General features: G+C 45.0%; 1 protein-coding gene across 1 annotated transcript in view; it reads right to left on the bottom strand.

The window, feature by feature from the left end:
- The window catches only part of LOC122745454 (adhesion G protein-coupled receptor E3-like), a 45,685-nt gene extending 33,331 nt beyond the window's left edge, over window positions 1–12,354 (bottom strand). Inside the window, exons 1-4 of the mRNA XM_043990780.1 lie at window positions 12,348–12,354; window positions 8,541–8,729; window positions 3,507–3,662; window positions 1,352–1,507 (exon numbers count right to left, since the gene is read on the bottom strand). Of these exons, the coding sequence (XP_043846715.1) occupies window positions 1,352–1,507; window positions 3,507–3,662; window positions 8,541–8,729; window positions 12,348–12,354 (508 nt within the window). The remainder of the gene's footprint in view (window positions 1–1,351; window positions 1,508–3,506; window positions 3,663–8,540; window positions 8,730–12,347) is intronic.
- Between the last annotated feature and the right edge of the window lie 577 nt (window positions 12,355–12,931).

The following is a 12,931-nucleotide window of genomic DNA, read 5'->3' as shown; positions in this document are numbered from 1 at the left end:
TAAATGTCTATATTGTTAGGAAAGAGAAATATGGCAGATGGAAACCAGAGAGAGAGGGGGCTGGTCTGCTCAGCAGCTGCTGGAAAATGGAAGCTTGGGTGTGGGTGGGCCCCTGGCACACAGGGAGTGGGGGAGGACGACAGGAGCAAGCTTCTGAACCTCCTGGAATCTCACTTTCTTCATCAGAGGACCAAAAATGCCAATAGTAGCTCCCTTAGTCAGTTAGTCCATAAGTATTTATCCAGCACTTCCTATTTATCAGACCCTGTGCTAGGCACACTGGGGGGAAAAAGAAAGGCAAAAACTCTGTCTCTGCACTTGAAAACATGCTCACAGTCTAATGGGGAAGACAGCATGCCAACACCTGTGTTACAAACAAGATATATGCAGTGAAAATGGCAGGTAAAATCAGAGGGAAAGGAGGGCTTTGTATATGTGACATGCTATGGAAATAGAGCTCTTAATTCTGGTAATCCCTCCTCCATCAGGCTGGAGCAGCCCTGTTGGTCTCTGCCAGGCTGAGCCAAGAGGGTGTCCTCTCCAGGATGGGTCAGATGGGAGTAGAGGAAAGAAAGAAAGGACACAAGAAAATAAATTAAATGGCCCAAGTAATAGGGCCCAAGGGAAGGTAAAAATAAATTTAATAAATTAAAAAATAAATTTAATAGCCCATGTAATAGGGGGAAGGGAGGGGAAGGTAAAGGCTATTGGATAAGAGAGGGAATGTGGCATAGTGGAGAGGGGGCCAGGCTCTGAGGTAAGAAAATCTGGTTTCAAGTTTCCCCTCAGACTCACAATGACTCAGTGAATTTCTGAGGCTTCCAGCCTCTCAGTGCCCTGGGACCCTCTGTCTAAGAGTGCAGAGAGCAGGCAATTGGTAGAGAGAAATCACTTTCTAAGCCCCTCCAGAATATCCCTTCTCCTCCCTCTGTCTCCTAAATATTAGGTGCCATGAGACAGCATTGCCAGGCATGTCAGACCCCTGTGGCCTCACTTCTTTCTTCTGGGTAAGAGCTTGGAAAGAGACTTGAACCTCTCAGGCCTGAGTCAAGGTCTGACCAAAGCCTTTGGATGAGGTTTCCTGAGGGGGTCTGAGCTGGGAGAATATGGGGAAAGGGCAGAGTTCCCAGGGTTTAGAGGTGGCCCGTGTAGTGAGCAACTAAAGGGCACAGAACAGAGAGAGCCAGAGTCAAGGAGAGGCATGGGGAAGGTCTGAGGTGCTCATATGAGGAGACAAAGGGCACTGGCTAGAGGTGGCCCAAGCGGGAAAGGACTTCTCTGGTTTCAGCCTCAGCAGAAATAAGTCTTCATTGATTCTGAGCTAGCCACAGGATGCCAGAGAGCTTTTTACCTTGACATTCATTCATAGTGGCATCTGGGAATGTCTTCTCCCCAGAAGGAAGAGCAAAGCCAGGGATGCAGGTACAGTGGTAACCTCCCTCTGTATTAACACAGTTGGCATTAGGACCACAAGAGGTACTAATGGGCTGTACACATTCATTAATATCTGCAACATAAGAAAAAAGAAATGAAACATACATACTTGCACATAGTCAGTGTGGGGATTTCTTTCATCCAAATGCAGTATGCTCTTTGTTACAGGGGCTTTCTTTTTCTCTTTCTTTTCCAAGGGGGTAGGAGAAAGAGGAAAGAAATGCTTGTTGATTGAAAAAGAAAAGAAAATGGTAGAGAAAATAAAAGGAAAGACCGGTAAGATAATGGAAGGAGGTGGGATCAGGGACAATGTCCAGCCTCATCTCTGAATTCTATTTGTGAGATTCCTGCTAACTTTCAAGAACAGACAACTCTTCAGGACTCTCACAGTAAGATATAGGATGGCGATTTGAGGAAGTCCAGAGAGGGATTTCTGGGTGTTTGTTGGCAGGAGGAAAGCAGCTAAGATGGAGGGCACAAGCAAGGGGCTCATCTTGGAAAGGAAAGGAGCCATTTCCTCCCCCAGAAACTTAGGAAAAGGAGAAGAGGATGGGTCTGGTTGTTGAGGTATGAGGTCCAGGAGGTGACAGGGCTCTTGAAGGGCAGCCTTGACCTTGTCAGTAGAGTAGGAGGCCAGATCCTATGCTGAGACCCAAGGGGGCAGGGGTCATGGCCATGATGGTTTTAAGGAGACAGGGTAAGGTTTTGAAAGGCTACTTTAGAAGGTTAGAAGCCTTTGAAGTGTTACAGAGATTAAATCATGGAAAAGGGAAACTAGGCAGGGAGGATGCCCTGTAATCCCTGCTCTCTGAGAGGAGGGCTAAGGGGGATCCCTTAACCTCCAGAGATCTGAGCTACAAGAGTGTCAAAGTCAGTGAAGTGTCTACATCAAGCCTGATCCCAATATAGTGAGTTCCTGGAAGGGGAGGTTGACCAGGCTCCCTCGGAATGGAAAAAGTGGCTCAGGCAGGAAAAGGACAGGACCAAACTCCCCTGACAAGAAATAAACAATGGGATTGGGATAATGAGTGGCTGCTGCACTTCTAGCCTGGTGAGATTGGAAGATCCAGGAAGGAAGGAAGAAAGAGAAGGAGGGATGAAGGGAGGGAGGGAGGGAGAATACACACAAAAAAATTAATTTAATAGCCCATGTAATAGGAGGAAGGGAGGGGAAGGTAAAGGCTATTGGATAAGAGAGGGAATGTGGCAGAGTGGAGAGAGGGCCAGGCTCAGAGTTAAGAAGATGTGGGGGTGGGGGGACAGCTAGGTGGTGCAGTGGATAAATCACTGGCCCTGGATTCAGGAGGACCTGAGTTCAAATCTGGCCTCAGACACCTGACACTTACTAGCTGTGTGACCCTGGGCAAGTCACTTAATCCTCATTGCCCCACAAAAAAAGAAAGAGAGAGAGAGAGAGAGAGAGAGAGAGAGAGAGAGAGAGAGAGAGAGAGAGAGAGAAAGGAAAAAAAGAGAAGACGATCTGGATTCAAGTTTCCCTTCAGACCCACACTGGCCTAATGAGTTTCCAAGGCCCCCAGCCTCTCAGTACCTCAGGCCCCTCTCTCTATGAACACAGAGAATAGGGCATAGGTAGAGAGAAATCACTTTCTAGGCCCCTACAGAACATCCCTCCTCCTCCCTCTGTCTCCTAAATATTGGGTCCCATGAGGCAGCATTGCCAGACAGGTCAGAGCCCTGTGGCCTCACTTCCTTCTTCTGGGTAATAGCTTGGAAAGAGATTTGAACCTCCCAGGCTTGAGCCAAGGTCTGGCCAAAGCCCTTGGATGAGATTTCCTGAGGGGGCCAGAGCTGGGAGGGACAGAATGGGAGTGAAAGACAAGAGTTCCCAGGGTTTAGAGATGGTCTGTGTAGTGAGCAGCTCAAGGGCACAGAACAGAGAGAGCCAGAGTCAGGGAGGGGCATGGGGAAGGTCAGAGGTGTCCATATGAGGAGGAAAAGGACACTTGGCAGAGGGGACCCAAGCAGGGAGGGACTTCTCTGCTTTCAGCCTCAGCAGAAAGAGGTCTTCATTGATTCCCCAGCTAGCCAAAGGATGCCAGAGAGCTTTTTACCTTGACATTCATTCAGAGTGGCATCTGGGAATGTCTTCTTCCCAGAAGGAAGTGCATAGCCAGGGATACAGGAACAGCGGTAACCTCCATTTATATAAACACAGTCTGCATTAGGACCACAAGAGGTACTAATGGGCTGTACACATTTATTAATATCTGCAAAATAAGAAGAAAAGAAAAAAAGAAATGAAACATATATACTTGCACATGGTCAGTGTGGGGATTTCTTTCATTCAACTACAGTATGCTTTGTTACAGGGGCTTTCTTTTTCTCTTTTCCACAGTGGGGATGGGAGAAAGAGGAAGGAAATCCTTGTTGATTGAAAAAGAAAAGAAAATGGTAGAGAGAAAAAAAGGAAAGACCAGTAAGATAATGGAAGGAGGTGGGATCAGGGACAGTGTCCAGCCTCATCTCTGAATTCTATTTGGGAGATTCCTGCTGACCTTAAAGTACAGACAACTCTTCAGGACCCTAATGGTAAAGGGGAGAAAAGATATAGAGCAGTGATTTGAGGAAGGCAAGAGAAGGATTTCTAAGGATGGGGGAGATCTGGGTGTTTATTGGCAGCAGAAAAGCCCCTAATGGCTAAGGAGAGGGTGGTGATTTGGAGAGGGAGGGTCAGTGCATGGCCTCCAGGGACAGCTCCTGGACAGATGAGAGGGCAAAGGATGGAGGGCACAAGTAAAGGGGCTGGCCTTGGAAAGGAAAAGAGCCATCTCTTCCCCAGAAACTGAGGAAAAGGAGAAAAGGATGGGTCTGGTTGCTGAGGTATGAGGTCTAGGAGATGAGGGGACTCTGGAAGGACAGCCTTGATCTTGTCAGTAGAGTAGGAGACCAGATTCTCTGATGAGAGCCAAAGGATCCAGGGTCATGGCCAGGAGGGTGTTAAGGGGACAGGGCAAGGTTTTGAATGGCCACATTAGAGGGTTAGAAGCCTTAGTAGTGTTACAGAGATTAAATTATGGGAAAAGGAAAGGATCAGGCAGGGAGGATGCCCTGTAATGCCTGCTTTGTGAGAGGAAGGCTGAGGGGGATCTCTTGAGCTCTGGAGATCTGAGCTGCAGGAGGGTTAAAGTCAGTGAAGTGTTTACATCAAGTCTGATCCCAACATAGGGAGTTCCTGGGAGCAGAGGGTGAGCAGGCTGCCTCAGGATAGGGAAACTGGGCCAGGCTGGAAATGAACCAGGACAAAACTCCCCTGGCAATAAATCAACAGTGGGATTGGGACCATGCGTGTGTGGCTGCTGTACTTCTAGCCTGGTAAGATTAGGAGATTGAGGAAGGCAGTCAGGCAGGCAGGCAGGAGAAAAAGAAATAAAAGGGATGGAGGAAAAAATGAAGGAATGAAAATAGGAAGGAAGGAAGAAAAATAAGGAAGGAACAAAGGAAGCAAGGAAAGAAAGAAGGAAGGAAAAGAAAGAGGAAAGGAAAAGATGGAGGGAGGAAAGAAGGAATGAAAATAGGAAAGAAAGTGGTGGCTAGGTGGCACAATGGATAAAACACCAACCCTGGATTCAGGAGGACCTGAGTTCAAATCCAAGCTCAGACACTTGACACTTACAAGCTGTGTGACCCTGGGCAAATCACAACTCTCATTGCCCCATGCAAAAATTTTTTTAAAAATTAAAAATAGGAAGAAAGAAAAAAGAAGGAAGGAAGGAAAGAAAGAAAGAAATGAAATCAAATGAAATGAAAAGAATAAGAGGCTTTTAGTCTAGCAGGGGAGGCCTCATTAAAATCAGAAAACAGGAATTTGGGGCAGATCCTGGATGTGGAATCACCTGTTTAGATATAGAGGGAACATCTTGACCTGTCCCTTTTACAGATAAAGAATGGGAATTCCTAAGTGGGGAAGTGACTTGTCTAGGGTCACACAGCCAGTAAGTATCAAAGATGGGATTTGATTCTCCCTCCTCTGACTCCTGAACTAATGCTCTTTCCATTGTAGCACCAGACCTCCCAGTGATAATATGACCTTCTTCAGCAGCAACTTACAACCTGCCTGTGGACAATAAGTACAATTGTGCTGTAGGGTTTACAAAGCATGTTTCAAGTATCATTTTAGTTGATCCTCAAAATAACCTGGGAGGTTGGTGATGTTATTTCCCCATTTTACAGCTTGTGAAATTGAGGCAGGCAGAGTCAATTGATTGCCCAGAGTCACACAGCATGAGGTTGGACTGGAACTCGGGTCTTTCTGACTCCAGGTCCAGTACTCTATCCACTGGGCCCCACCAGCTACCTCAAATCATAAGCTCTTTGAGCTTCACTTTCTTTGGATTTTAAGTGTTGTGCTAGTACTCTTAGAGAGACAAGGGTATTTTAGCACAGAGAGGTCTGGCCTTGGAGTCAAAAGACCCAGGTTCCTCTTTGGGTTTTCCATCCAACTGCAGGTCATAATCTGAGCAACAGATACTCTTCATCCACTTGGTGTTCCCTATGTAGATGGTCAGGCCATATTCTTTTGTATGATTATACATTGGGGAGATTCAAAAGGAAGAATACTACAGACCCTTCCATCAAGAAGCTTACACTTAACTGTTGTTTGTCCTTCATTCTAGAAGAGGACCATGACACTGGGGTGATGCCATGACTTGCAGTGAATTGGATTTAAGTGAGGGAGGGCTGTGCAAGGTCACCAACCTCACTCTCTCCTCCCAAACCTTCTGGGACCAGTGGCAAGATAGACATCAGATGTTTGAGGCAATTGGGGTTAAGTGACTTGCCAAGGGTCACACAGGTGGTAAGTGTCTGAGGTGAGATTTGAACTCATAGACTGCTGACTTTAAGGCCTGTGCTCTATCCACTGTGCCACCTGGCTGCCCCTACAGTTGAGTAGAAAGACTGTGAGGCAAATAAGTAGAATACAACAAAGTGGACTGTGATAGGTACCATAACAACACACCACCACCACCTAAAAGAGCAGACTTCTATTCCCTCTCATGTTTAAAACAGAAGTTTCTTGAGGCCAGGGGACTATCTCTATCCTTTTTTAAATTCATATCTCCAACATATAGTGAATTTCTGAGTGCATAGTAACTGCTTCATAAATGCCTTCTCTTTCCCATTGGCTGAGGAGTCCCATAGCCTTCTCCCTAGTGACCCAGATGTTCTGCCCTCTTGATGTGGTGAGGCACGGCTCTGTGTGGTCTTAAATGTGCTCATCCATCTGGGGAGGGGGAAGCCCCATCTTGTATCTGGCCATTCCCCCCAGTCTCTGCCCCACAGGTTGAGACCATGCCCTTTGCCTTGGACAGATTCTAATTATCCAAACAAACTAGGAGATCCCAGAGCTTCCAGGCCTAGGAGAGAGAAGGAAGGTCTGCCTTTCAGAGAAGGCAGCTACTGGCTTGGTGTGAGGGGCAGGGAGTGGCATGCTGGGAGCAGGAAGGACAGGGCCCTTCATGGATCTTCTCAGCTCCCAACCCTCCCTGGGGGAGTGGCTCCTGTAAGCATCCATCTCCCTGTGATGCTGCATCAAAATGTGGCCTAGAGATTCCTGCAGGCCCCCAATAAGCCACCTGGTCCTTAGGTTGGTCTCCCAAAGCATCTGTTAATAATAGCAGGCCATCACTTTCCTGATCCATACAAGGACAGGAATTGGATTCGATGATGATGGCCAAGGCCTGGGCTTTTGTCAGACCTTGAATTTCTAATTTCTTTGGTGTCTCCTACAAAGGTTGTTGTCAGGGGAAAGTCCTACATAAAACCATCACTGCTCCTTTCCAGAGGTTAAGTTTCCAGTACACTTCCTCCAAGAAATGGACTAAGTTCATCTCCTACCCCTAAATGTCTATATTGTTAGAAAGAAGAATAATGGCAGATGGAAACCAGAGAGAGAGGGGCTGGTCTGCTCAGCAGCTGCTGGAGAATGAAGGTTTCAGTGTGGGTGGGGACCTGCACATAGGGAGGGAGAGGGCCAAGAAGGGCAGGCCTCTGGACCTCCTGGAACTCACTTTCTTCATCAGAGGACCAAAAATCCCTACAGTATCTCCCTCAGGTCAGTCAGTCCACAAGTATTTTTCCAGCACTTCCTACTTATCAGACCTGTGCTAGGCACACTGGTGGTGGTACAAAGAAGGCAAAAACTCTATCTCTGTACTTGAAGACATGCTCACAGTCTAATGGGGGAGACAGCATGCCAACAACCTGTGTACAGACATGATACATGCAGTGAAAATGCAGGGTAAAATCAGAGGGGAAAGGGAGGGCTTTGTATATGTGACATGCTATGGGAAATAGAGCTCTTAATTCTGGTAATCCCTTCCTCCATCAGGCTGGAGCAGCCCTGTTGGTCTCTGCCAGGCTGAGCCAAGAGGGTGTCCCTCTCCAGGATGGGGCAGATGGAGTGGGGGAGAGAAGGACACAGAAAAAAATTAAGGGAATAGAGAATGTAATAGGGAGCAGGGTGGGAAGATAAAGGCAATTGAGTAAGAGAGGGAATATGGCGGAGTTGAGAGAGGGTCAGGCTCAGAGTTAAGAAGATCTGGGTTCAAGTTTCCCCTCAGACTCACACTGACTTAATGAGTCTCCAAGACTCCCAGCCTCTCAGTCCCTCAGGCCCCTGTCTCTAAGAGTACAGAGAGCAGGGCATGGGTAGAGAGAAATCACTGTCTAGGCTCCTCCAGAATATCCCTCTTCCTCCCTCTGTCTCTTAAATATTGGGTCCCATGAAGCAGCATTGCCAGGCAGGTCAGACCCCTGTGACCTCACTTCCTTCTTCTGGGTAAGAGCTTGGAAAGAGACTTGAAACTCCCAGGCTTGAGCCAAGGTCTGGCCAAAGCCCTTGGATGAAGTTTCCTGACGGAGCCTGAGCTAGGAGGGACAGAATAGGGAAAGGGCAGAGTTCCTAGGGTTTAGAGATGGCCTATGTAGTGAGCAGCTCAAGGGCACAGAACAGAGAGAGCCAGAGTCAGGGAGGGGCATGGGGAAGGTCGGAAGTGCCCATATGAGGAGGTAAAGGACACTGGGCAGAGGGGGCCCATGCAGGGAGGGACTTCTCTGCTCTCAGCCTCAGCTGAAATAGCTCATACTTGGTTCCAAGGGAGTTCCAGAGGGTTTTTTAGGTTTACACTCATTCCAAGAGGGATTTGGGAATATCTTCTTCCCAGAAGGAAGTTCATATCCCTGGATACAAATACAATGGTAACTTCCATATGTATTAATACAGGCTGCATTGGGACCACAATCAACGTTCAAAGGCGGTGCACATTCATCAACATCTGCAACAAGAGAAAAGAAAAAAAAATGAAACATACATGTTTGCACATGGCTAATGGGCATTTGTTTTATCAAACCAGAAAATGCTATTTGTTACAGGGGCTTTCTTTTTCTTTTCCAAGGGGAGGGGAGTGGGAGGAAAAGGAAAGAAATGCTTGTTGATTGAAAAAGGAAAAAAAATAGAGAAGAGAAGACCAGTAAGGTAATGGAAGGGGATGGGTTCAAGGACAGTATCCAACTTCATCTCTGAATTCTATCTGGAAAATTCCTGCTGCCATACAAGCACAGACAATTGTTTTCAGTAAAAGGGAAATATATATATAGAATGGTGATCAAGAGAGGGATTTCTAAGGATGGACAAGATCTGGGTGTTTGTTGGCAACAGAAAACAGCTAATGGATAAGAAAAGACTGATGATTTGGAGGGAGAGGGTCAGAGCATGGTCTCCAGGGCCAGCTGCTGGAGAGATGAGAGGGGATAAGATGGAGGGCACAAGTAACGGGTTGACCTTGGAAAGGAAAAGAGCCATCTCTTCCCCAGAAACTGAGGAAAATGAGAAGAGGATGGGTCTAGGACTTGAGGTATGAGGTCTAGGAGGTGAGGGGGCTCTGGAAGAGGAAGGAAGGAACCAAAGAAGGAAGGAAAAGAAAAAGAAAATGGAAAGAGGGAGGGAGGGGTGGAGGAAGGAATGAAAACAGGAAGGAAGATATCTCAGGGGATCCCTGAGCTAGCACTGGCTGCAGGTTCAGATGCCATCTCACAGCTCTTTTGCAAATGACCCAGTTCCAAATCACTTATCTGTAGTGGAAAAGAGCAATTATGAACATGGGCGCAAGCTGTAAACTGAGTAAGGAACAAGTTAGGGAAGGAAACAGCAGCTGTGTGACTCTTATGTCAGGAACAGAGTGGTAACTCATTTCTAATCTTTAGTCTAAACCTGCTGTTGAATAATCACATCAGGATTCCTAGACCAAAGTGAACTAGCAGTTCAGTCACTCCAAACTTTTAGAGCCTCCCAGTAGGCTAACAGTGACTGAGTCCAACAGCAATCTACAGAAATTCTCAAAGGGGAAAAAATATACTTTTAGTGAAATAGATGATTTCAAAGTATTCCTGATCAAAAGACCAGCCATGAGTAGATAAATTGGCATACAAACCCAAGAATCAAGGGAGGCATAAAAAGTAAATGAACAGGAAATCTTAAATAACTAAACAAGGTTGAATTGTTTAAATTCCTGTTTGAGAGATGAGACATGAAACTCCTCAGAACTTTATCATGACCAGGAGGCTTATAGGGAGCCTAATTCAACAGAAGGTCTGGGTGTGATTATATTGTTTGGATAATCTCGAAAAAAAAAAAAGAAAGAAAGAATGGAAAGGCTGGAAAGAGAAGTTCACTGTGAGAGAAAAGGAGAGAAAGAATTCAGAAAATTATCTCATAAATAGGATGTAGGAGGAGGAAAAGTGCTATCCACCTCTATAGAGTTGATGAATGCAAAGCATAAATTGAAGCACATTTTCTGTTCTTTTCTCTTATTTTTTCTCTTTCTTCTTTCTATTTGTTTGCTTTTGTGTTTTCGAGCATGACTAATAAAGGGATTTGGCTTTCATGACTAAATGTTTGCAATTGGCCTTGTTTTTCTTGCCTCCTCAATTTGGAATTGAAAATAAAATAAATTGAATTTTCAGAAAAGAAATTATTGTTAACCCTGGAGAGAAAAGTTTCAGTTGGATGATATAGTTAGAAGCCAGACCCAGCAATACCACTAATAGGTCTGTTTCCCAAGGTGATCATGAAAAAAAAGGAAAGAATCCACATGTTCTAAAATATTTATAGCAGTTCTCTTTGTGGTGGCAAAGAATTAAAAACTGGAGGAATGCTCATCAATTGGGGTATGGCTAAACAAGTTGTGGTATATGATTGTGATGGAATACTTCTGTACTGTAAGAAATACTGAGTGAGTGACTTTAGGAAAACAGAAATAATGAATAGTGAAATGAGCAGAACCAAGGGAACGTCGTACGCAGTAAAAGCAACATTGTTCAAAGAGTAATTGTGAATGACTAAGTTATTCTAAGTATTATAAATATTCAAATCAACTACAAAGGACCTCTGAAGGAAGAGACCTCCCTTCCTAGCTTAGCTTCTGCTCTGGTTTTGACTCATTTATATAGCAAATGAAAAGCCTGTTGGATCTCCTGAAAGAGTTTGCAAGTAATCAAACCCATACAACTCTATGTGAGTTCTGTCACAGAGTTCCCCTGAAATCTATTTGGAGGCATTAGATCCCTAATTGGGATTTAACAGGGAATCATAAGGAATGTTTGCACTAGGTGGCACAGTATATAGAATGCTGGGCTTGAAGTCAGGAAGACCTGAGTTCAAATCTGGCCTCAGACACTTACTAGCCGTGTGACCCTGGGCAAATCACTTAACCCTGTTTGCCTCACTTTCGTCATCTGTAAAATGGGCTGGAGAAGGAAATGGCGAACCACTCCAGTATTTTTTCCAATAAAACTCCAAATAGGAGCATGAAGAATAGGACATGACTGAAACAACTTGTTATTTGTCCTTTGTTCTTGAAGAGGACCATGACATCATGTCATGACTTGCACTGAATTGGATTTAAGCAAGGGAGGGCTGTGCAAATTCACCAACCTCACTCCCTCCTCCAGAGCCATCTGGGTCCAGAGGCATGATATACATCAGGATGACTGGAGATGGCCCCAGATGTTTAAGGCAATTGGGGTTAAGTGACTTGCCCAGGGTCACACAGCTAGTAAGTGTCAGAGGTGAGATTTGAACTCAGATCCTCCTGACTCCAGGGCCAGTGCTTTATCCACCATTCCACCTAGCTAATGCAGTTTCTAGTAGATACCCTGAACTCCAATGACCATGAAGTCAAGTTTAAAATATAAAATAAATTAAGCTTCAGGGCAATAACTATCTTATTTGGAGTGAGTGCTATATGATCTAAATCGCTTGGGACCTGGGACAACGAATCTCTGTCTGGGGATGAGAAATTTATTCTAGCCAAATCTCTAGAAGGACTTGATGAGGTAATTCTGGAGTTTAAAAAAAAAAGAAAAACTAGTAAGGTCCCTGCCCCCTATGGCTTGTCAGCTATTTAAGTATAAGGTCTGCTGGTTTTCTGAGAGAGCTGTAGAAAGTTATGTTACTTTAAATTAAAAGAAAAAGGCAGAATCTACTCTTCTTATGAGGAAGAGACAGAACCATAGCTAGGGGCTTTAACTGAAGTCAGAATGAAGAAGTAGAAAGAAGGTCCACAGTCCATGTCCAGCGGATCCATGCCCAGAAGGAATTGTCAGAGATAATGTATCTAGCAGGTCAAAATCTAATAGCAATACTGTCTACTGCAATAATTTGGCAGAGACCACAAGTCTAGCAGAGACTATACATCCTGTAGTAACTCCACATCTGGCAAAAACAGTTTATCTGACAGACAACTAGATATCTGACAGAGAGGAGCTGGAAGCAGATTTGTGGGATCAGCACCATGACATTACCAGACAACATTCATGGCTTTGGTAACACTGGGGCATTGACCCCTCCCTGCCTTCTCCCCAAAGCATTCTTTCTAAGTGTTCATTCTTCTTACTGTGCATGCTCATAAGAAAGCGTGCCCCTAGTTTATAAAGAAAATATTCTATTGCTTCTTTACATCTCATGCTATTTCTATAAGTGCCTTTGCTTTGAACTAATTTAGCCTTCTGATTAATTAATTAATTAAGAAAAACACATTGGTGGTTATAGTGCCTTGAACTAAAGTAGCCTTCTTTTGAAAACTCAATGTGTGAGTTGATTATAACTCCAGGTGACACATTGTTGAGTTTAATCTGAGATCTCCATCTTCCTCCATGTTCTGGTATTGTAGGCATCCACTTTTTTTAGCCTCTTAAGATCACAAAATTTTGAAGAGAACTTAGAAGTATTTTGGTCCAACAATTTCATTTTAGAGGTGAAGAAACTGGGGGCAGCTAGGTAATGCAGCGGATAAAGCACCGGCCCTGGATTCAGGAGGACCTGAGTTCAAATCCAGCCTCAGACACTTGACCCTTACTAGCTGTGTTACCCTGGACAAGTCACTTAACCCTCACTGCCCCTCCCCCCCCAAAAAAGAGGTAAAGAAACTGAGGCCTATGGTCATACAGGTAGTAACTTACAGAGTTAGATAATTATCCT

This window comes from Dromiciops gliroides, chromosome 1 (assembly GCF_019393635.1).
Source record: "Dromiciops gliroides isolate mDroGli1 chromosome 1, mDroGli1.pri, whole genome shotgun sequence".
NCBI classification, from domain to species: domain Eukaryota; kingdom Metazoa; phylum Chordata; class Mammalia; order Microbiotheria; family Microbiotheriidae; genus Dromiciops; species Dromiciops gliroides.
Note: the sequence above shows the minus strand (reverse complement) of the source record. Positions and strands in the feature narration are given on the sequence as shown.